This window comes from Heteronotia binoei, chromosome 20 (assembly GCF_032191835.1).
Source record: "Heteronotia binoei isolate CCM8104 ecotype False Entrance Well chromosome 20, APGP_CSIRO_Hbin_v1, whole genome shotgun sequence".
NCBI lineage: Eukaryota > Metazoa > Chordata > Lepidosauria > Squamata > Gekkonidae > Heteronotia > Heteronotia binoei.
The window spans coordinates 3,863,683-3,888,075 of record NC_083242.1 but is presented as its reverse complement, the minus strand read 5'-3'; the positions used below and the strand labels follow the sequence as shown (position 1 = coordinate 3,888,075).

The following is a 24,393-nucleotide window of genomic DNA, read 5'->3' as shown; positions in this document are numbered from 1 at the left end:
GTTTTAGGGGAGGAAGGGAAAGGAGATTGTGAGCCACTGAGACTCTTTGAAGTGGAGGGCGGGATATAAATCCAATATCTTCTTCATCTTCAAAAATGGCATTGCTGGCTGTGTGCAGCACGAGCAGGTTTACTCCAGAGTATGGCCCAGTGAGACAAGTTGATGATTCTCAAGGAGTTAAAATGTAAATCAGCTTGGAGTGTAATCAATTGGAAGGGTCTCCGGCTAGACCTGAGATGGGCTCCCATCACCTTCTGCTCAGTCCTTTTAACAGGAGATGGTGGGGATTGAACCTGTGACCTTCTGCATGCCAAGCAGGTGCTACATTTGGTTCAGAACATAGTTGCTGGGACATTGTCTTTGGCAGGCTGTTTGAAGGAATTCACATTGATCTGATAACTTCATTGGCTCTCATTGGCTGTCGTTTTTGGTTTGTTTTCCTGTTCTCAGACTAGCTTCCTTTGAATTCTTTCCTTTGTTGCTAGTTTCATGTGTTTGTGTGTGTGTGTATGTTGTTATTGTTTTTTTAGTTTGTTTGGTTCATGTTGAACTTCATGAAAGCTGCCTGAAACAATTGTATTAAAACCAACAAGAAAACCAAGGTGCGAATATTTTAATAAGTAAACCTCTCTCCGGTGGTCCAGGGTTTTTTTTTGGGGGGGGGGGCAGGTGGAGTCTTGAACCAAAGGGAAAAAGACACCTGGGGGTAGCTGGGTTTGTTACCCTCTTAAGATGACAGCTGATGGAGGGACTTCTCTTTCAGTTTCCAATTTTAACCCTGCCTGGCTAGCAGCCAGGTCATTTTTGGCTTTGCTTCTTTTTTATTTGTCATATTTAGTTGGCATTGATAAAGATTTTTTTTTCCTTTGCGAATTTTCCTAAGTCTGTTTATAAACTCTAACAGACACCCACCCCCTTTGCTGCATGACGGTAACCAGACATTTCCCTTTTTCCCTTCCCTTTTAACCACACACGTATACCTATGCTATGCAACCTGAGTGTAGGAAATAATCTAAAGCAGGGGCTTTAAAACTGGGGCTTGCACACATTTTGTGTGGCTCTTAAAGCACCCACAGCCCCGTTGGGCCATTTAGAGAAGGCATTTGTCTCTTTAAATCACTTTTACAAGCCAAGCCAGCCAGAGTCTTGGGGAATGCTTTTAAACTTAAAAGTTGCTTTCTTTCCACCTGTCCCTCCCTCCCCCCTCGCTCCATCTATTTGTTTTCTTTCCACCTACCTACCTTCCTTTTTTCCTTCCTGTCTTGTGGCTCTCAAACATCTGACATTGATTCTATGTGGCTCTTACATTAAGCAAGTTTGGCCAGGCCTGATCTAAAGGGTGCATCTGAGCATGTTGAGAGCACTTTCCTCTCCACAGCAGCTTTTCAGGGAATCTAGTGGGAGGGGCATGGCTTTGTGGCACTCATAAACCCCACTGTTGCATACAGTTGCCGGCTCTCGGTTGGGAAGTATCTGGAGATTTGTGGGGTGGAGCCTGAGGGGGCCATGGCTTGGGTAGGGGAAAGGACTTCAGTGGGGCATAATGCCCTCTCCAAAACAGTCAATTTCTCCAAGGGGAGCTGATCTCTGTCAGTTGGCGATCAGTTGTAATGCTGGGAGCTCTCCAGGCCCTGCCTGGAGCTTGGCAACCATACACTATTGTTTTTAAAATTAAACCAGCCTTGCATTGCACTGATCTTTAACAAAGGATGTGACGTCGCAAGAAAATAGCTGGTGTTGTGCAAGTGGGTTCGACTTGGCGGTGCGAGGCATGAGTTCAAATCCGGCTCCTTTTCTCGCCCGGTGGCTTTGCGCGCCCGCTCAACCTCACAGGGTTGTTGTGACGCCAGACCGGAGGAGCCATGCAGGCTGGGCTCCTGGGCGGATGAAAACGAATGAGTCAGGGAGACAATAAAAAGGAATTTCATCTCTGCCCATCTTAACCATGGCCTCCATTCAAACCGCCGGCCTCGAGGTCTCTGCCAGCCTCTTCCCCTCCCTCGGAGCACTTTCCTCTCCACTGTGCTGGATTCCTCGTCTGATGAAGCGTGCTTAAGAGCACACGAAAGCTTACGTTCTAAATAAAAACTGGCTGGTCTTAAAGGTAAAGCTTGACTGCTGCTTTGTCCCTCGGAGGGGGTGTGTCATCGGCGGCTCTCCCCATTGGCCGGCGCCGCAGCCGGGCGGCCAGAACGCGCCTCTGATTGGCCACGACGCATTCGGAGGAGCGAGCCAGCCCAGCGCTGAGCCTTCGGGGACGCGGGCTGAACAGGAGGCCGCGGGCGAGGGCGCTTTGCGGCGGGACCGGCTGGGAGGCCGCTGGGCTGGGAGGAAGGAGGACGCCGGCCGTTGCTTCGACCGCGGTGAGCGAGGGTTGAGCCCGGGAGAAGAGGGGCGGCGGCCTTTCGCCCCCCACCCCCCCTGCGCGGAGCCCGGGATTGCAGCCCCCAAGGGCGGCGGGGGGAGGGGGGTCGCGCCCAGGATGCCGGGATGGAGGGCTGCAGCGGGAACGGCGGCTGCTGGCAGAGGGTCGGGGGGCAGGTGGGTGGCGGGGGGAGGATGGCCGGCCGGCCAGCCATCTTTGCTCCTGCCCTTTCTCAGGGTAGCTCTCCCCCAGGCTCTTCAGTATTCACTAATACCCCCCCGCCACACACACACACACACCCCTTTTGCTCTTTTTGAAGACCGCCCACCCCCTCCTTTTTCTGCCTGGGTATCCAAGGGACTCCAGCAGTCCTGTTTTTTTCGGGGGGGGGGGGACATCCCTAATTTTTAAATTTTTCCTTCCTCCCTCCCTCTCCTTCCTTCCCTCCCTCCCTTTCCTTCCTTCCATCATTCTTTCCTCCCTTCCCCCCTCCCTCCCTCCCTATCTTCCTCCCTTCCTTCCTCCTTTCCTCCCTCCCTCCCTTCCCTTTCTTCCTTCCTCCCTTCCCTCTTTTTCCTTCCTTCCTTCCACACTGCCTCCCTCCCTTTCTTCCTTTCTTCTTTCCTTCCTTTCTTCTTCCCTCCCTCCTTCTTTCTTTCCTTCCTTCCTCCTTTTCTTTCTCCCTTCCTTCCTCCCTCCTTCCCTCCCTCCCTTCCTCCTTCCCTCCCTCCCTCCCTCCCTCCCTTCCTTCCTTCCTTCCTTCCTTCCTTCCTTCCTTCCTTCCTTCCTTCCTTCCTTCCTTCCTCTCTCTCTCTCTCTCTCTCTCTTCCTCCCTCCCTCCCTCCCTTTCTTCCATCCGTCCTTCCTCCTTCCTTCCCTCCCTCCCTGCCTTTCTTCCTCCTCCCTCCCTCCCTCTCTTCCCCCCTCCCTCCCTTCCTCCCTCCCTATCTTCCTCCCTTCCTTCCTCCTTTCCTCCCTCCCTTCCCTCTCTTCCTTCCTTCCTCCCTTCCTTCCACACTGCCTCCCTCCCTTTCTTCCTTTTTTCTTTCTTTCCTTCCTTCCTTCCTTTCTTCCTTCCTCCCTCCCTCCTTCTTTCTTTCTTTCCTTCCTTCCTTCCCTCCCTCCCTCCGATGTAAAGAAGGGCCACTTTATTAACTCTTTATAAGCAGTGCAGCGAGGGGAACCCAGAAGTGCCGAAAGGGCAGTACAGGTACATCCTTGGAAAGGCTCCCTGCCCTCCATTGGTTGAATCAGCTGCCCCAGTGCCATTTTGGGGCTCCGGATATTGGCCTAATTTTTAATATTCCAGTCCAAGACTTACTATATCCGCTCCCCCCCCCCCCGCTCGTCCTCCAGGGGTCTCAGGGATGAGTCTGGTGTCTCTTCCTCACAGCACCCCTGTCAGGTAGGTTCAGCTGAGGGAAAATGAGTGGCCTGAGGTCACCTATGGAGGCTGGTGGATGAGCCGGCATCTGAACTCAGGCCTCTCGAGATGCTGCATCATGCAGTCTTTCTGGATCCACTCAACCCTGGGTTTCCCTCCACCCCAGAAATGTTCATGAAATGTTTCTGGGTTTCCCTTCATTCCCACCACTCTCCCTCTCCCCAAGGTGTATTGTGAGTCTGCCTGGTTGCTGATTTGCTTACTGTCTCCCCAAATCAACCTCGCCCCGTCCCCTTTTTTAAAGATCCTATTTCTAAAACTTCCATCTGTTCCGCTCCTTTCTCTCTGTCCCATTCTGAACGTGTCCTGTTTCTTTTTCTAAGCTAGGGCTGTTAGATCCTAGTTGGGAGACTCCTGGAGATTTGAGGAGGACAGGGGGACGATAGCTTAGGGAAGACAGGCCCCTCAGTGGGGTTCACTGCCCCAGAGTCCACCCTGCAAAGCACCCCGTTTTCTCCAGGGGATCTGAACCCTGTAATCTGGAGATGAGCCATAATTCCAGGTCCCGCCTGGAGGCTGGCATCCCTATTTCCGCATTATCCTGTTAGATGCGTCTTGCTGCTTCTCCATCTAGTTCCCCTTTCTCTGATGCCCCCAGGGAGAGAGCAGAGGACTCCTTCGGGCCAAGAGCAGGCCTTTGCTGGAGGATAACTAGCGTCAGAGAGACGTTGCAGTTTCCCTTGGACGTCTCCCAGAGTCACTCCCCGGGCATTCAAAGTAAATATTGTGACACATTCTGGGCTGCAAGTTATCAGTTTGATTAATCTGACAAAGCGTCCGTTGATTGATAGTTGGGGGGGGCGGGTTCAGAGTCAAAAAGGCACCCTTTAGAGGCAGTTTGGTGTAGTGGTTAAGCGTGCGGACTCTTATCTGCGAGAACCGGCTTTGATTCCCCACTCCTCCACTTGCAGCTGCTGGAATGGCCTTCAGTCAGCATAGTTCTGGCAGAGGTTGTCCTTGAAAGGGCAGCTTCTGAGAGAGCCCCACCCACCTCGCAGGGTGTCTGTTGTTGGGGGAGAAGATATAGGAGATTGTAAGTCTCTGAGTCTGATTCAGAGAGAAGGGTGGGGTATAAATCTGTGGTCGCCATCGTCTTCTTGATTTTCCTCCTCAGTTTTTCATTTTGTTGTAGGGAGCAAAAAAAAAGAAACAGGAGGGGTGTGCGAGACCGTGCCACCTTTGCCATTCACAGTTTGGGGAAAGCTTCGCACTTTTGTTCTTCAGCTTTCTCTTTTAATTATAATGAGTATTTTTGTGTCAAACCCAGCCTTCCTTAGGAGACCGGAGCTGGCGTAGAAAATGCAGCCTTGCTATGGAGGGGAGGCTGAGAGAAGTCACCCAGCTTTGTGGCTGAGCAGAGAATCTGAGACCAGGTTTCCCCTATCCGAAGGTGAAACTAAGTGAACTGCGCAAAGTGTTACCTCAGCCCTATACTTCCGATCCAGCCTAGTCGGTTCTGGCGGTTGTTTTTATCGATTTTTTTAAAAAATGGTCATGGATCTCTTAGCAGTCTTCGACTCTGGCTCTCAGTCCCACACATTAGCAGATGGGTTTAAATTTTAATGAATCTGTCGCGACTCCCTTTTAATGTATTTAACGCCGCCACCAGGAATTTAATTCCAAACCTTTTTTTAATTAACCTTTCCCACAGTATTGCGCTCAAGCTCTACGGCTTCTTCGTTGGCCCTGGGGATGAGAATCTTTTGTTATTAAAGTCATAGGACTCCAGGTTAATAGAAAACAAAATAAAACTTTATTTGTACGATAAGCATAGTGGTTTCAAGATGTTTTTAGCTTAATTCTTCAGTGAATAATAGCAAGAGCTAAGTGTTACCCTGCCAGGGTGAGGAAAACAGACTACGACATTTTTCTAGAAGTGTATACATTTCATTTTTGTGTTTTAAAGAATTTATTAATAACATATGGTTACAATAATTAATTGTCTCTTTTCTATGCTAACCCATATGATATTTCAACCCCCCCCTCCCTCCAATTTTTGACTTCCCCGAAGTTATAAATTTAAATTCAATTGCAAAGGGACCACTAGCCAATCAAAGTCCAATATTTTTCTTCTCTCATTAATACTAATAAATTGTCCAATGACTTTTTATATTCCATTCTTTCTCCATATATCCTTTAAATTTCTTCCACTCCTTTTTGAATATATCCAAATCATAGTCTCTTAAAGTTTTAGTTAATTTGTCCATCTCACTCCACGATAAAACTTTCACAATCCAATCCCATTTCTCTGGTATTTTTCCCTATTTCCACAGCTGCGCATACAATGTCCTAGCAGCTGAGAGCAAGTACCAAATTAAAGTCCTACCTTCCTTTGGAAATTTTTCTAATTGTAATCCAAGCAAAAAAGTCTCTGCAGTTTTCTTAAAATCATAACCCAAAATTTTGGAGATTTCTTGTTGTATCATCTTCCAAAATTCTTTCACTTTTTCACAAGTCCACCACATGTGAAAGAAAGAACCTTCATGTTTTCTACATTTCCAACATCTATCAGACATCTTCTTACTCATCCTATATACATTTCATTTTTTATGTCAGGTTCTATGTAATAGTCCCACACTAGCTGTTGAAGTGTATTCTCCCCCCTGGTGTCTTCCAATAAATCCATAAGGGTGACTTCCTCCACATCCAACTATCTGATTATTTGTAAAGTGCTGTAGTAAGTTTTTATTTATTTATTTGACTTCTTTCCCGCCTAAGCAGACTCTCTCTCTCTTTTTTTAACATATTCACGTGTACCAATTTCCACCTCTGGTCATTTTTGACCCTAGAGATAGCATATATCAGGGGTTGCCAAACTTGCTTAATGTAAGAGCCACATAGAATAAACGTCAGATGTTTGAGAGCCACAAGATGTGAATGTCAAGTGTTTGAAAGCTGCAAGACATGCAAGACGGACGGAAGGAAAGGCAGAAAAAAAGCAAATAGATGGGGGAGGAGGGAGAGGTGAAAAGAAAGCGATTTTAACTTTAAATGCATTCTTCAAGTTGCCAGCTGGCTTGGCTTGGAGAAGTTATTTAAAGAGCGAAATGCCTTCTCCAAGATGGCCGACGGGGTAGTGGGGGCTTCAAGAGCCACAAAATATGTTTCTGTCATACCAGAGTTTCTGTTTGACCTGTGTGCTTGCCATATTAATCTGTGCATGCCTCATCATTTCTTCCATTTTTCCTTCGAGGTTTAATACATAATCCACTACAGATGTTTTTCTTTCTGATATTTCCCCTTCCCATTCCTCCTTTACTAAACTAAGAGGTCCTTGCGGATAACGCCCATGCATCAGTTCAAATAGGGAGAATCCTATGGATTCTTGCGATACCTCCATATACACAGAGGAAATAGGGAAGTCTGTCGTCCCAATTGTTCGGTGACCCTCCACGTACGCTTTCATCATGCTCTTTAAACTGCTAGTAAACTTTTCCACAAGACCGTTAGTTTGGGATTGAAGTGCAGTGGTCTTTAAATGCTTGATGTCACTGCGCTCCCATATGGTCTGCGTGGTATCAGACAGAAACACTTTAGAAGAAGAAGAAGAAGATATTGGATTTATATCCCGACCTCCACTCCGAAGAGTCTCAGAGCGGCTCACAATCTCCTTTACCTTCCTCCCCCACAACAGACACCCTGTGAGGTAGATGAAGATATTGGATTTATATCCTGCCCTCCACTCCGAAGAGTCTCAGAGCGGCTCACAATCTCCTTTCCCTTCCTCCCCCACAACAGACACCCTGTGAGGTGGGTGGGGCTGGAGAGGGCTCTCACAGCAGCTGCCCTTTCAAGGACAACCTCTGCCAGAGCTATGGCTGACCCAAGGCCATTCCAGCAGGTGCAAGTGGAGGAGTGGGGAATCAAACCCGGTTCTCCCAGATAAGAGTCCGCACACTTAACCACTACACCAAACCGGCTCTCCGGCTTTATACCTTGATCAGATAGTATTTCTACAGGGAATCCTAAACTCAGGAAAACAAATATTTAAAAGCGCTTCTGCAACTGATTTCACCTCCACAGAAGACAGTGCCTCTGGGTATTTAGTTGCAAAGTCTATCAGGATGTTTTGCATCCCTTTCTGATGAATTTGGGAAGTGCATTTCTTTATTTCCTTTTGATTTATATCCCGCCCATTCCAAAACGGACTCAGGGCGGCTAACAAGTCACAATAAAACCAACATCTCAATTACAAGTATAAAACGATAAAACATAAACGGTTTACAATTTAAAACAAAATATTGGTGTTATACAGAATCTTAAAACATAGGCGGATCAGATTATATTAGGTCTTCTAATTAGGTTTATCTGTTGGTGGTCCTTCCGGTGGAATTGCTCCACAACATAGAAGCAGCAGCCTTCTTCCACTAGTTACTATAGGCCTGTTTAAAAAGTTCGGTTTTACAAGTCCTGCGGAATTGGGAGAGATCCCACAGGGCTCTTATGGCTTCAGGGAGAGCATTTCACAACATTGGTGCTGCCACCGAGAAGGCCCTGGCCCGTGTAGAGCCTGGTCTGGCTTCCCTTGATCCGGGGATGGTCCCACTCTGTCAATTCCCACTCTGTGAAAGGCTTTAGGGGTAAGGGTTGAGAGGAGCATTTACTTTATGCCCTTGTTTCCCCACCTTCTGACAAATCTCACAGCTTTGACAGTACTTTTTCACATCTTATGAAATTCTGGGCCAGTAATAATCTTTCCACTAGTTACTATAGGCCTGTTTAAAAAGTTCGGTTTTACAAGTCCTGCGGAATTGGGAGAGATCCCGCAGGGCTCTTATGGCTTCAGGGAGAGCATTTCACAACATTGGTGCTGCCACCGAGAAGGCCCTGGCCCGTGTAGAGCCTGGTCTGGCCTTCTCCCTTATGCCTTTTAATTAGGGTCTGTCTTAATCTCTTTCTTAAACTTTTCAGAGTTTTTATTAATGCCTCTTCTTTTTCCTTGGGACATTTCAGCAGTACTGACAAAGGTTTCTGAGTCTGCATTTCTGCTCTCCTGCAATGTATCGATTGAGTTTGTTGCTAAGACACTTACGGGCCTATTTTCTGACCCTGTTTGTTCACCTTGCATCAAATGTTTTGTGTCTGTGCATATTTGAATTCTTGCCTTTGCTACCATTACATCTCTTCCTAATAGGACTGGTATTCTCTGTTCTTTCCCCTGCTATGGGGAAATATTCTTCCTTTTTCCTCAAGTTAATTTTCAGCTGTGCTAATGGTACACTTGTAGAATTTTCCCAAACACCTTGTAAGGATATATGCTTATCTGGAATCATGTTTTCTTTGTTAACCAAATCCACTCCCAACCAGCGTTATTGATGCCCCTATGTCTAAAATGGCTAAAGCATCTCTCCCATCTGTGTGTACAACTTCTCTCAGTTTAGTATCGTGGGCAATCTTATCTATCTTACACAAGTAAACTTTTTCAGGATTCATGGATAAGGGAATGTTTTTACTGGATTTTTCAGGTGTTTTGGTTGAGCAGTTGGAGTCTCTATCTAGCCTGTTCCCTCTCACTCTCTGAACTGGTTCTAGTGACTATAAGAACATAAGAGAAGCCATGTTGGATCAGGCCAATGGCCCATCCAGTCCAACACTCTGCGTCACATAAGAACATAAGAGAAGCCATGTTGGATTAGGCCAATGGCCCATCCAGTCCAACACTCTGTGTCATACAGTGGCAAAAAAATTTATACATAAACACACAAACTGTGGCTAATAGCCACTGATGGACCTCTGCTCCATATTTTTATCTAAACCCCTCTTGAAGGTGGCTATGCTTGTGGCCGCCACCACCTCCTGTGGCAGTGAATTCCACATGTTAATCACTATACATGCTCAAGTGCAATATATATATATATATATATATATATATATATACACACACACACACATATATTGGCCACTGTGTGACACAGAGTGTTGGACTGGATGGGCCATTGGCCTGATTCAACATGGCTTCTCTTATGTTCTTAAGTGTTGTCTGCTTGTGTTGGTTCTTTGAACATTTGTAAGATAAATGGCCTTTTAGCCCACATAAAAAGCCCAGTCTGTCTTTCCAGGATCCACCATTTCCCCCTTCTGTATTCTTATCCTGTCTCTTTATCATTTCAGTTCTCTCACACATTCCTTTCCTTTATTCCTCTTATCCTGTTTGATTTAAAAGCTAGTTTATAAGGAAAGTCTGTTCACTGCACTCAAGAACCTCTATTAAGTGTTAACTTATCAGCCTGTTCTTCTGCCTGTTTGGCATTCTCTGGAAGCTTCTCTCACCAGAAGCCTGATCTTTGAGGGAAGTTGAAACAAAAAATTGATGTAAAATCATTAGATCCCTTATTCCCCCTTTAGAATTAGCTTTGGCAGATGAAATCAACTTATCCAAATAGTCAGTTAGTTTGGCACTAAAATACTTAAATGGCTTCTCTTTCTGTGGCAGTGCGCTTCTAAACTTCTTTCTAACTTGAACCTGAATCTTTTAATGCCCCCTGCATGATGTTTCTGTTCCCATTTGTGATGTCTCCCCCCCCCATCAACCTAGGGATGCCAGCTTCCAGGGGGGACCTGGGGATCCACAGGAATTACAGCTCTTCTCCAGACTACAGAGATTAATTCCTCTGCAGAAAAGAGCCTCGTGGCGCAGAGTGGTAAAGCTGCAGTACTGCAGTCCGAACTCTCTGCTCACAACCTGAGTTCGATCCCAGCGGAAGCTGGGTTCAGGTAGCCGGCTTCAGGGGGACTCACCCTTCCATCTTTCCGAGGTCGGTAAAATGAGTCCCCAGCTTGCTGGAGGGAAAGTGTAGAGGACTGGGGAAGGCAATGGCAAACCACCTCGTAAAAAGTCTGTCGTGAAAACGTTGTGAAAGCAATGTCACCCCAGAGTCGGAAACGACTAGTGCTTGCACAGGGGACCTTTCCTTTCCTTCCTTTTCCAGAAGAGCCCCGTGGCGCAGAGTGTTAAAGCTGCAGTGCTGCAGTCCTAAGTTCTGCTCACGACCTGAGTTCGATCCCAGCGGAAGCTGGTTCAGGTAGCCTGCTCGAGGTTGACTCAGCCTTCCATCCTTCTGAGGTCGGTAAAATGAGTCCCCAGCTTGCTGGGGGGAAAGTGTAGATGACTGGGGAAGGCAATGTCAAAGCACCCCATAAAAAGTCTGCCGTGAAAACGTTGTCAGAGTCAGAAATGACTGGTGCTTGCACAGGGGACTACCTTTACCTTTTAGAAAATGGATGCATTCGAGGGTGGAATCTATGGCCTTGCACCACACCGAGGGCCTTATCCTCCCCAGGCCTCATCCCCAAATTTCCAGGAGTTTCCTAACCTGGATTTGGTAACCCTAATCCCCCATCTTCAGCAGTGGCCAGCTGACTCACGACAACCTTGTAGGATTTTTATTTATATTTATTTATTCCTTTTATTCGATTTTTAGCCCGGCCTTCCCGTAGAACGGGCTCAGGGCGGGTTACGTCATCAAAACAGTCAACAGTAAAAACAATAAAAGACTACTTTAAAATCTAAAATTAGACAGACTAAGATGGCAGATGCTGCCTCATGGATGTGACCTGTTGTCCAGGTCCAGCAGATCTTGTAGCGCTGGGATGGAATGAGGCGGGGAGGCCGATAACGAGTGACGCCCACAGCCTCAGCTGAAAGCCTGGCGAAAGAGCTCTGTTTTACAGGCCCTGCGGAATTGAAGGCGGTTTGCCATTGCTTGCCTCTGCATTATGGTGGTCTCCCATCCAAATATTCGCCAGGGCTGTCCTGCTTAGCTTGCAAGATCTGACAAGATCGGGCTCTCCTGGAGCCATCTAGTCCAGGGTCCATTAGAAACACACACACCCCTCAAACGCACAAACACACTCTTCATTTTTTCCTCCTCCTCGGGAGAACGCCCCAGGCCTCCTTTTTCTTCTTTCATTGTGAGCTGTCATGGTTGGCTGCTGTCATTGTGACGTCGGCTTTGTGCTTGGCAAGGGGAGATGAGAGCAGAGTCCTGTCTTCCCGAAGGTGGATTTATGCCAGAATGGTTTGCTCGCAAGTGGGCCGGCTGGAACCAGGAGCACAGCCTCCGTCTCCCTTCCCTGTTATCAGCCTGTGCCAGGTGTGTTGGGTGGGGGTGGGGGGAGAGAGAATTCATTGCTCAGCAGAGAGAGGTAGAAAGAGCCGTACATTTGCACTTTGGTCTGCACACTCGGCCTTGGCAACGGCTGAGGGAATGCCCAGGGAGCCCGCCTCCATCCGGCCCAGTACAGGTGAAGTACCTGCAGGATTAAACCTGGGACCCTCTGCATGCAAATCGGGTAAGCAACCGCAGAACTCCGATCCCCGTCTCGCATACACATCTCTTGGACGATAAACAAGCACTTGAGAGGCTTAAAAATGGAATTTTGTTTTCGTTATGCTTATATAGGATTCAGTAAGTTTAAGAGAGCGATGAGGATGATCGGGGGCGTGGAGACCAGGCTGTACGAGGAAAGGCCGAGGGACCTGGGGATGTTCGGTCTGGAGAAGTGGAGGTTGAGAAGGGTCAGGATTCGTTTTCCTTCTAAGCTGCCGAGTCTTGTGAGCAAAAATTCTTCTTTGGGGAGCTACTGGTATTAAAGTGGTGAGCTCCTGGCGTTAACGTTGCGAACGGCTGCATACATTATTGTGTTCTGGGGCCATTTTTCCTGATCTAAGACAGAAGTGTGCGAGCTGGAGGCTAAAAAATCGGTGAGCTAGCTCACGCTAACTCAGCTTAGAGGGAACGCTGGTCCGGGTTGCTCTCTTGAAGGGTTGTCACTTAGGGGAGGGCAGCGGAGGAGACGCAAGGATGGGTTTAAATGAAGGGTGGGGAGTAGGGTTGCCAATCCCCAGGTGGGGGCAGGGGATCCCCCGATTTGGAGGCCCTCCCCCCGCTTCAGGGTCATCAGAAAGTGGGAGGGGGAGGGAAGGAAATGTCTGCTGGGCACTCTTTTATTCCCTATAAAGATCGATTCCCATAGGGTATAATGGAGAGTTGATCTGCGGGTATCTGGGGCTCTTGGGGGGGGAACTGTTTATTGAGGTAAAGGCACCCAGTTTGCAGCATAGCATCCAGTGCCTCTCCTCAAAAGACCTTCCAAGTTTCAAAAAGATTGAACTAGGGCAGAGGTGGCCAACGGTAGCTCTCCAGATGTTTTTTGCCTACAACTCCCATCAGCCCCAGCCATTGGCCATGCTGGCTGGGGCTGATGGGAGTTGTAGGCAAAAAAAAAACATCTGGAGAGCTACCGTTGGCCACCCCTGCACTATTGGAATCCGTGGCATCAGCATGTTTATAAAGTTGTACATCAGGTAGAGAAAGTAGATTGTGAGGATCTTTTTTGTCCTTTCCCCAAAATTGTAGAGCTCAGGGGAAACCCAATGAAGTAGATAGGCAACAGATTTTGGGACAGGCAGGAATTTTTTCCACTCCAAAAATATTTAGCTTGTGGAGCTCGCTGCCACTGGGTGAAGCGATGGTTGGCTTTAAAAGGGGAGATTCGGCAAATCCAGGACTATTCGCCACAATGACTAAAGAGAACCTCCAGTTGCAGAGGCAGTGTACCTTTGGAACTCTCAGGAGGTAGCAGACAGGGAGAGCCTTTGACCTGTGTGCACTGGCTTGTGGGCTTTCCAGGAGCATCTGATTAACTGCTCTGGGAAACAGGATCTTAGATTTATCTGTTCCAGCACGGCTGCTCTTATATGAGAGTCAGTTTCATGATATGGCCTGTGTTACATCATCCAGTGCTTAGTTCTTGTGGCCCTTTCTTGCACACCCAGGGAAATGCTGACTGGCACTTTGGGGTCAGGCAGCAAGTTTGGCAAGGGATCCTGGAGGTTTTTTTTGCCATTTTCTGGGCATGGAGCACGGCTCACTGGATGTGTGTGTTGGGGGAGGTATTTGTGAAGTTTCTGCATTGTGCAGGGTGCTGGACTAGATGACCCTGGAGGTTGCTTCCAACTCTATGATTCTACAGTTTCAGGAATATAATATTTCTCTTGTAAACTGTCCTAAAGCTTTGTAAGTCACCTTGTGTGCCGTTGACTGGCAGAGAGGCAGAGGATAACTGCTCCAAAATAAACCTGAATAACAATTACAGGTGTTTGCAGTTTAGAATGCCACATCTCTAACGTCGAACGCGCAAGCCCTGCTTTCCCCCAGGGTTCCTAAAAGGCGAGTTAAACTTAGAAGCAAAATGCAACCAGAGACTTTCTCCGCTGTCCCCGGGCAAATGACTGAAATGTAATCTCTGTCGGGTGGTGGTACCCGGGAGGCTGCAGTCGAACAACATGCAAAACTGATTTCCAGCCAAATAAGAGACTGTTTTGCAAACGGTGGCTGCTGGAGAGAATGCAAAACTCCAGGAAGCCGTCCCTGCAGCTTGCAGCTGTTTCCCCATCTTAGCAGCTAGGGAAGCGTCATGGTGGACTTCTCTGGCCTTGCCGGAACAGCAGTTAAGCAGCACTGACCACTAGGTCAGGGGTGACCAAACGTGCTTAATGTAAGAGCCACGCAGAATAAACGTCAGATGTTTGAGAGCCGCAAGGCATGAACGTTGAGTGTTTGAGAGGTGCAAGGCATGCAAGAAGGAAGGAAGGAAAGGCAGAAAAAAAGCAGAGATGGGGAGGGAGGGAGAGGTGGAAAGAAAGCAATTTTAACTTTAAATGCATTCTTCAAGTTGCCAGCTAGCTTGGCTTGGAGAAGTGATCTAAAGAGAAGAAAAAGCACACTTCTTCATACGAGGGGATCAGATGCCACCGCCTCGGGAGGTTGTGGGCTCTCCTTCCTTGGAGGTTTTTAAACAGAGGCTAGATGGCCATCTGAGAGCAATGAAGATCCTGTGAATTTAGGGGGAGGGATTTGTGAGTTTCCTGCATTGTACAGGGGGTTGGACTAGATGACCCTGGAGGTGACTTCCAATTCTCCAAAATGGCTGGCAGGGCGGTGGGGGCTTCGAGAGCCACACAATATGTGTGAAAGAGCCACATGTGGCTCCCGAGCCACAGTTTGGCCACCCCTAGCCTAGGTTCTGGAAGTCCAGGCCCCCGCTCTGCCTTGGAACTCACTGAGTGACCTTTGAGGCGGTCATACTATCAGCCTTGCCTACTCTGCAAGGTTGTTGTGAGGGTCAAACCGGGGAAAGGAGAACCGCGTACGTATCACATTCCTAAATGGCCAGCTGCTTCCACGAGGCGGGACCGTGGCGATGTGAACAGGAGTCGTAAACGTTGGCTTAGTGAGCGGTGGCGGCAAGAAAGCCAAATCCTTGTTAGGGATTATTTGTTAGGGATTATTTAGAAGGGGGAATGAATGTAAATCAGCTGGCATGGTAATGCTATTGTGATAAATCTGTGGTGTGCACTTGGAATACTGTGTAGTCCTGGATGCTGTATCTCCGAAAGGGGCCTTGTATCTGGAAACGGTGCAGTAAAAGGCAATTAAATCGAAGGAGGGATTGAAACATCTTCTGTACCAGGAACAAAGCAGGAGTCAAGTTGTACCTTTAAGACCAACAAAGTTTTATTCAGAACATAAGCTTTCATAGAATCATAGAATTGGAAGGGACCTCCAGGGTCATCTAGTCCAACCTCCTGCACAACGCGGGCAACTCACAAATCCCTCCCCCTAAATTCACAGGATCCTCATTGCTGTCAGGTGACCATCCAGCCTCTGTTTAAAAACCTCCAAGGAAGGAGAGCCCACCACCTCCTGAGGCGGTGGCATCTGATCCCCTCGTATGAAGAAGTGTGCTTTTAGCACACGAAAGCTTACATTCTGGATAAAACTTGGTTGGTCTTAAAGGTGCACCTTGGTTGGTCTTAAAGGTGCACGCTTGGATCTATGTCGCAGGAACAGTTAAGGAACATTTTAAGTTTAGTAGGGTTGCCAGCTTCCAGATCAGTTCCCCCTGGAGAAAAATCTGCTTGGGGGGGTGGGGGTGGATTCTATGGCATTATACCCTGCTGAGGCCCTCCTCTTCCGAAATCCTGTCTTCCCAGGCCCCACCCCCCAAATCTCTGGGTATTTTCCACCCCACAGCTAGTAGCCCTAGATAAGAGGCAACTTGTGAATGGGGCATGATAGACAACGACAGGGGTGGAATTCTAGCAGGAGCTCCTTTGCATATTAGGCCACCCCCCCAATGTAGCCAATCCTCCAAGAGCTTACAAGGCTCTTTTTTGTTAGCTTTTGGAGGATTGGCTACATCAGGGGGGCATGGCCTAATATGCAAAGGAGCTCCTGCTAGAATTCCACCCCAGGACATCGATAGAGTACATGCAGGGTAGAGAAAGCAGATAGAGAATTTTTTTGGCCTCTTTTGCTGGATCTCAGAGGAACCCAGGGGCAATGCTGGGATGTAGCTTGAAGCTGGACCCCGAAACGTTCAACCCCTTTTTCATCATCAACCAGTGGAGTTTCGTAAAACCTCGGCCACTGCTGTTCTTCCTTTCGTGACCCGATGACTAACTGGGGCAGGCAGAGAAAGGCGTTAAGCCTGATCAAAAGTCACCGGTGAGTTCTTGGGCACATTTCCCTCCCCTGATAAAAATTCTGGTTAGTAACTGAATCTGGCAGCCGCCTCTCAACAAACCCAGCCCGCGAGTTCAGCCTTCGTGGAACTCATTAACTCCCTGCTGTCAGCCACTGCAAGGAAGGGAGGTTGCGAGTTCAGAGTTCGATCTCTTCGCCGGGTCTATTAATAGTGCAACATTTGATCAAAAACTGCTGCGGATGAATCCAGCTCTTTCATAAAAAAAACTCTGCCAGATGCTGGGAAGGTAAACTCACGGCAATGGTCAGGGGTGCTTGCGCTGTGATGCTGTTTCCTGAAATTCTGCCATTCAAGCAGGAAAAAAAAAAGTTTAATTCTCTTCCCTTCTGCTCAGTTGGGGTCTTGGATTCTAACATCCGGCAACCATGCCGTACACCTTCTGTGGGTGACACCAAGCCCAAGGGTGCCCCAATTCCTGTAGACTGGGAGAGTAATGAACACGCAGAATTCACTGCCACAGGAAGTGGCTACAGGCATGGACAGCTTCAAGTGGGGATTGGGTGAACATCTGGAGCAGAGGTCCAGGAGTGGTTATTAGCCACGAGATACAGAGGGAACCCCTCTGTATGGGGCAGTGATGCTCTGTATTATTGGTGCTTGGGGGGGGGCAACACTGGGAGGCCTTCTGGAGTTCTGGCCCTGCTGGTGGACCTTCTGATGGTACCTGGATTTTGGTCACTGTATGACAGTGTTGGACTGGATGAACCACTGGCCTCAACCAATGTGGCTTCTCATATGTTCTTGTGTCTGGGGCAGAGATACTCTGTCTGCTTGGTGCTGGAGGGGCAAGAGTGGGAGGCACTGCTGGTGGACCTCCTGATGGCCCCTGGATTTTGGCCACTGTGTGACCCAGAGTGTTGGACTGGATGGGCCATTGGCCTGATCTAATATGGCTTCTCTGATGTTCTTATGTCTGGGGCAATAATACTCTGTCTTCTTGGTGCTTGGGGGACAAGAGTGAGAGGGCTTCTGGAGTTCTGGCCCTGCTGGTGGACCTCCTAATGGAATCTGGATTTTGGCCACTGCATGACCCAGAGTGTTGGACTGGATGGGCCACTGGCCTGATCTAACATGGCTTCTCTGATGTTCTTATATCGGGGGCAGTGATGCTCTGCCTTCTTGGTGTTTGGAGGGCAACAGTGGAAGGAAGCACGTTGGTCATCGTCATCTTGAATCCCCATCGTCAGTGCTTTCAGAAGCTTGCGTGTCGTTATGGATGGAAGCAATCGCTAAAGATTTCTTTGGAGCTGATTCAGAGTGAGATTCCTGAGGGCACTTTTGCTTTTTCCTCTTTATTTAAGTCTGCTTTCAGTTTACAACAAAGTTTTGGTATCCTCAGCTCTGGGATCATCTTATGTAGGCTGCTGAATTGGTTGCTGCTCAGCTAATATTTGTGATGGTGATGAAGCTAGAGGCCTGCTCCTGGTCTTGCAGATGTTACGAGGCTTATTCCTAGAGGTTATAGAGTTCCTTGTAAACTTCACAGTTGATAAACTCACACTCTTGAGAACATACTCAGCTTAGTCCCTGTGTTTAAGGCTAATGTCTTTCCAGAAGAAGGAAGAAGAATTTCAGAGCGGTCACAATCTCCTTTACCTCCCCCTCCCCCACAACGGACACCCTGTGAGGTAGATGGGGCTGAGAGGGCTCTCACAGCAGCTGGCCTTTCAAGGACAACTCTTGCAAGATCTATGGCTGACCCAAGGCCATTCCAGCAGGTGAAGGAGTGGGGAATCAAACCCGGTTCTCCCAGATAAGAGTCTGCACACTTAACCACTACACCAAACTGGCTCTCTAAACCCCTTTTCCAGTAAGATGGTTCTTATCTCTTCTTTAAGATAAACAACTGGGCCTTTGGCATGCTGAGGGACTTTTGATGCCACTTTAAACCCTTTTGCCCAATTCTTATCTTGCAGACTGCGTCTTTATACCCTGGAAAGTAAGCTTAAACTGGAGATTTAAAATTCCCTCTCAAGATGTGATTCTTTGTTTTACATACACAGTCTCTGTTTAGACTTTTGGGAAGAGTCCCCACCAGGGTCTTTCCTGTATCCCAAGCCACACCACCCTGGCTCTGAAACAGTCTCTGCTTTGGGGGCTTTTCAAAGACCGTCGCAAGCAACCACCCTCTTCTCCATCCGCACTCCAACCGCTTCTCCAGCTCCCTAACTGACACTCCCTTTATTGACAGTTAGCAGTGGCTGTGATCGTATAGTGGTTAGTACTCTGCGACAGTTAGCGGCAGTTCCCCAACCAGAGTGAGTTCCATTAACCGTCACTCCTCTCGTTCAATTGCACGCCTCAAAGCATGCAATCTGTCACACCTCAGCTTGGTCATTTTAGCTTCTAGGGTGTGTTCAGGCTTGGTTTGATCTTGTTGTTGTTGTTCGGTCGCACAGTCGAGTCCAACTCTTTGCGACCCCATGGATCAAGTCACGCCAGGCCCTCCTGTCTTCCACCACCCTCCGAAGTCTGCTCAAATTCGTGTTAGTTACATCAGTAATGCTGTCCAGCCATCTCCTCTTTTGCCGTCCCCTTCTTCTTTTGCCTTCTGTCTTTCCCAGCATCAGGATCTTCTCCAGGGAGTGCTCCCTTCTCATTGGGTGGCCAAAGTATTTGAGCTTCAGCTTCAGCATCTGACCTTCCAGGGAACAGTCAGGGTTGATTTCCCTTACGACTGACTGATTGGATCTTCTTGCAGTCCAAGGGACTCTCAAGAGTCTTCTCCAGCACCACAGCTCGAAAGCATCTATTCTTCTGGCTCAACCTTCCTTATGGTCCAGCTCTCACAGCCAAACATTACTACTGGGAATACCATCACTTTGACTATACGGACTTTTGTTGGCAGGGTGATGTCTCTCCTTTTTATTATACTGCCTAGGTTCGCCATAGCTGTCCTCCCAAGGAGCAAACGTCTTTTAATTTCATGGCTACAGTCACCATCTGTGGTGATCTTGGATCCCAGAAATGTGAAGTCACGATTTCCATGTCTTCCCCTTCTATTTGCCACGGTGTGATGGGGACGGATGCCATGATCTTAGTTTTTTTTTTGATGTTGAGTTTCAAGCCTACTTTTGTGCTCTCCTCTTTCAACCTCACTTTTTGCCATTATGGTTTGATCTACAGTCCACTTATTTGTCTTTTTGGCCTCCCACGTTCTCCATAAAACTCTCCTCCAACACCACGTTTCAAATGCCTCCAGTCTCAGTAAAATTATATCGTGGTCTGGATTTTACTGGTCTGTTCCACGTTTCGCCGGAGCACGGATCTGTCTGCTAATGCAAGAACCTACGTCACAAAGTTGTCTTGAAGGGAATATGTGGGACGCTAACCCTGTCCATGAATGATTTCTTCTGACAAGTAACTAACTCCCTTGTTGCAGTTTCCCCTCAATCCCTTTTTTCCTCCCCAAAAGCTAATGCTGTTGACTGTGGATCTCTCTCTTCCTTTCGATGCTCACTGCTACCCTGCGAGGTAGAGTAGGCCATGAGGGGGAGGGAGGGAGGGAATAAGGTTACTTGGCCGTCATTGTGGCTAAACGGGAATTTGAACCTGGCTCTTCCAAGGTCAAGGCCAAGACTCCCAGGGTATTTATTTTTTCACTCCTATGCAGGGCTTTTTTGATAGAAAAATCCCAGCAGGAACTCATTTTCATATTAGGCCACACCCCCTGACACCATGCCAGCCAGCACTGCATTCCTGTGTAGATAGATCCAAGAGAGCAGCCGTATTGGTCTGAAGCAGCTGAACAAAGCAGGAGTCAAGTGGCACCTTTAAGACCAACCAACTTTTATTCAGAACGTAAGCTTTCGTGTGCTCTCTAAGCACACTTCATCAGATGAGGGGTGCAGGTATTGTGGGCTGAAATGCATGCAGAGTGCAAACTGGCTGTGGTCACGTGATAAAACAGTGTGGCTTGGCCATTTGGTCCGGATAGCCATAAAAGGTAATATAGTTCCCTGCCAATTGGTGTTCTTGCAGATCACAGAATTCCTGTGCGTTCCTGCTTAAAAAAAGCCCCGCTGCTATGCATTTTAGGAAACAAAATTAGGAAGAACATCCATCCAAGACAGTTCTGCTTGTTTCCATTTCCCCCCCAGAAAAAAAACATCCCTGGGATGCAGTTTTCTATAGAGTTGCCGAACGGCGTTAACACGCACTGTCTCGTGTCTAATAATTGCAGGTTTCCTTAGCGGTACCCTCCCTTTTCCTCCCATGGGTTTCCACAGCAACTGGGTAATAGCTCAGCCGAAGAGTGGAGAGCCATGGGGGTACTTTGTGGCTCAAAAGGCCCCCACCCTTTGCATTCATTGGTCCCCTCTGCTCGCCTCCCTGCCTGTCACGGGTGCCATGGCAACACATCCAGGGACGCTGAGGGGCTCTGCTGGCTTTATTTTCTCACCACGAGTTAAGAAAAGATCTGCGATTGCTTGGAAGAAAAGATCTGGCATTGCCGCTAATCCCCCATGCGCGTGTGTGTGTGTTGTGTGTGAGCAGGCCATGCATGCATGCAAGGACCGCGGATTCATGCGCCGGAGGGTAGGACAGTGGCTCTGTTCTTTAGGAGATTTTTTTGTGTTGTGCTGTGTGTGCAGAATTTCAGACTCGCCGTGACCTGGGAATCCCTTTCCTGCTGCGAGACTGGGGAGGAGAGAATCAAGCTCTCCATACAATACGGTTTATTCGGACATGCAAATCTCGCTTCATGATGACGATCGCGATGCCAAGCACTTCGGAAGGGAGTATTTGCATATTTGGTTAATAGAGCAGAGTTTGCCTAGCCGTAGAAGCGTGGAACTGAGTGCTGAAAATAAATCTCCCAAGCGGTATATTGCAACAAGGGTAAACCTACATTTATTCATGTCGATCCAGTTCACATTCAGGTTGCTGTTGGAAGGAGAGAGAGGGAAGCCTGTTCTAAAGAGGACTTTCCCTGTTGCAAATGGCCAGCTTGTCTGGCATAATTTGTGGTAGCTGTGTGTGTGGACAAGATCTTGGTGTATGGATGGACCATATGTTAAATGAGAGCAGCCAGTGTAACGCAGCGACAGAAAAGGCTAATGTGATCTTGGGGGGTGTATCAACAGAGGCGTAACGTCCAAACCGCAAGGTGTCCTAATCCCGCTGTACACTGCCTTGGTCAGGCCACACCTGGAGTATTGTGTGGAGTTCTAGAGGCCTTCCTTCAAAAAGGATGTAGGCAGAATGGAGTGGGTGCAGAGGAGAGTGGCGACGATGATCCGGGGCCTGGAGACGAAGAAGCCGGGGAGGGACGGTGGCTCAGTGGTAGAGCATCTGCTTGGGAAGCAGAAGGTCCCAGGTTCAATCCCTGGCATCTCCAAAAAAGGGTCCAGGCAAATAGGTGTGAAAAACCTCAGCTTGAGACCTTGGAGAGCCGCTGCCAGTCTGAGAAGACAATACTGACTTTGATGGACCAAAGATCTGATTCAGTATAAGGCAGCTTCATATGTTCATATGTTCAAGCCCTAGGAGAGGTGGAGGGACTTGGGGATGTTCAGTCTAGAAGAAAGGAGGTCGCGAGGGGACAGGATTTTAAGCAGGGTATAAAAACCAACCTCCTCTTCTTCTTCTTCCTCCTCTTTCTCCTCCTCCTTTTAAGAAGTCAGTCTCCTGTACATCACTGGGAAACGTGTGCAAGGAAGACTTGAGGTGCTGCGCTCTCGCCCTCTTTCAAACCTCCCTTTGTGTGCAAACACCCCCAGACACACAGCTAGCCCTTTCCAGCTCCCAAGCCATGATTTTTTTTTCTGGGCCAGGCCCCTCATCGCTCCACAGCAAAGCCTTCCCTTGTGAATTTCTCAGCCCCTTTCAAGAGACTGGAGAGGCCAGCCCGATTTGGCAAGAGCATCCTTGTGTTTTGCAAATGCCGTAATAAATTGTGCAACCCAGCCAGAAGGGGCCTGGGTTCTGGAATAACGGTGAAGCAAGAATCCTTGCGTACGCAGCACTGCGACGGGGAACGGGGGGGGGGAGACTCTGGAGCGGCTCATGACTCAGCACATGTTCAGTTCCTGCCAAGCGGCTGCTGAGAAACTGGATTTGACCTGCTTTGCAGGATTACGGAGACTCCAGGAGCAGGGAAAGGAGTTTTTGAGGCAGGGAGGAGGGGGAGAAGGATGCATTCTTAACCAAGGAAGGAGAAGGTGTATAATAGTTTTCGCTTTGCTCACGTGGTGTTAGGATTGTTGACAATTCTGTGTGAGGACGTTCCTGGAGGTTTCAGGAGCAGAGCTTGGGAACAACAGAGTTTCAGGAGGAGAGGAGACTCAGCAAGGTAGAATGACACAGAGTCTACCTTCCTAAGCAACCAGGTTTTTTTTTTTCTCCAGGGGAACTGGTCTGTGTAGTCTGGAGATCAGTTGTAATTTCAGGAGAGATTCTGGATTTATGACTCCACTGGTGGACCTTCTGATGGCACTTGGGTTTTTTGGCCACTGTGTGACACAGAGTGTTGGACTGGAGGGGCCATTGGACTGATCCAGCATGGCTTCTCTTATGTTCTTATGTCTGGGACAGTGATGCTCTGTATTCTTGGAACTTGGAGGGGCAACAGTGGGAAGACTTCTGGGATTCTGGCCCTGCTGATAAACCTCCTGAGGGCACCTCGATTTTGGCTGCTGTGTGGCACAGAGTGTTGGACTGGATGGACCACTGGCCTGATCAGATATGGCGTCTGTTATGTTCTTATGTCTGGGGCAGTGATGCTCTGTCTTCTTGGTGCTTGGGAGGGGGGCAACAGTGGGAGGGCTTCTGGAGTTCCGGCCCTACTGATGGACCTCTAGATGGCACCTTGTTTTTGGCCACTGTGCGACACAGAGTATTGGACTGAATGGACCATTGGCCTAATCCAGCATGGTTCCTCATAGGTTTTTGTGTCTGGGGCAGTGATGCTTGGACCTGGCGCCTTGAGGGGCAATAGTGGGAGGGCTTCTAATGTCCTGGCCCCACTGGTGAACCTCCTGATGGCACCTGGGTGTTGGCCGCTGTGTGACCCAGAGTATTGGACTGGATGGGCCATTGACCTGATCTGGCTTGTCTTCTGTTTTAAAACATACATACTTTTGGCCAGAGCCGTTAGCCGACGTAAGCCCTAAAGTCCCCTGTGCTTGAATCCGGAAGCCCTCCCACTGTTGCTCCCCAAGCACCAAGAACACCAGAATATGGAGCATCACTGCCCCAGATCTGAAAGAGAAAAGCAGTGTGCTGGGTTGTGTCCACCCAGGTAGCCCTCATCTCATCAAATCTCAAACACTAAGCAAAAGGTCGGTCCTGGTTAGTACTTGAAGAGGTGGCCTGCCAAGGAATAGCAGGGTTGCTACGCAGAGGTAGGCAGCAGCGAACTGCTTCTGAATCTCTCTTGCCTTGAGGACCCTAAGAGGCCACCATAAGTCAGCTGTGACTGGTTGGCACCTAACCCACCACCAGGGTTTAATGAGTTCAGGCTCAGCAATGAGAATCTTGTGCGTCTGGATCCTGTTACAGCAAACCGATCGTGGGGGTCATTTGGCGCAGTTGCGTGTTTTTGTTTTGCAGGCTGGATTCCGACGCTTAGTGGCCTGTTAAATTAAAACAAGCCAAGAAATGAACACATCCAAATTCTAGAGTTGGAAACCTGTTCTCGCAGTGCTCTGGCAATCGAATGAATTTGTGATTTTGTCTCTGTCTTTGTTTCTGTCTTTGTCTCTGTCTCTCTCTCTCTCAGGTCATCGGCTGAGACAGAAAGATCCACACTCGTTTCCCCTCCAAAAGCAGAGCAAGGAATAAAATGGCATTGATGTTGTTGAGCCGACACGTGGCTTGCTTGCTGCAGCCGAACTCCAGGGTACTCGCAGCTGGTAAGTGGAGATAATGTATTTTGGGGGATCCCAGACCTCAGGCTGTCGTTTTTGATTGTGGGGTTTCTCACCATCTCAGCAGGTGATCCTGTGTGAAAGAGGAATGGGGTGGGGGAGTGAGGGGAGGCTTTCTGGAAAGACAGCTTGCCCATCCTGATACGATCACCATCTTCAAG

The 24,393-nt window shown here is 48.4% G+C and overlaps 1 protein-coding gene across 1 annotated transcript in view; it reads left to right on the top strand.

Annotated features, from left to right (window-relative positions):
* The first annotated feature begins 2,280 nt into the window (after positions 1-2,280).
* The window catches only part of ABAT (4-aminobutyrate aminotransferase), a 48,881-nt gene continuing 26,768 nt past the window's right edge, over positions 2,281-24,393 (top strand). Inside the window, exons 1-2 of the mRNA XM_060260866.1 lie at positions 2,281-2,363; positions 24,085-24,217. Coding sequence (XP_060116849.1) covers positions 24,148-24,217 — 70 coding nt within the window. The 5' untranslated portion in view covers positions 2,281-2,363; positions 24,085-24,147. The remainder of the gene's footprint in view (positions 2,364-24,084; positions 24,218-24,393) is intronic.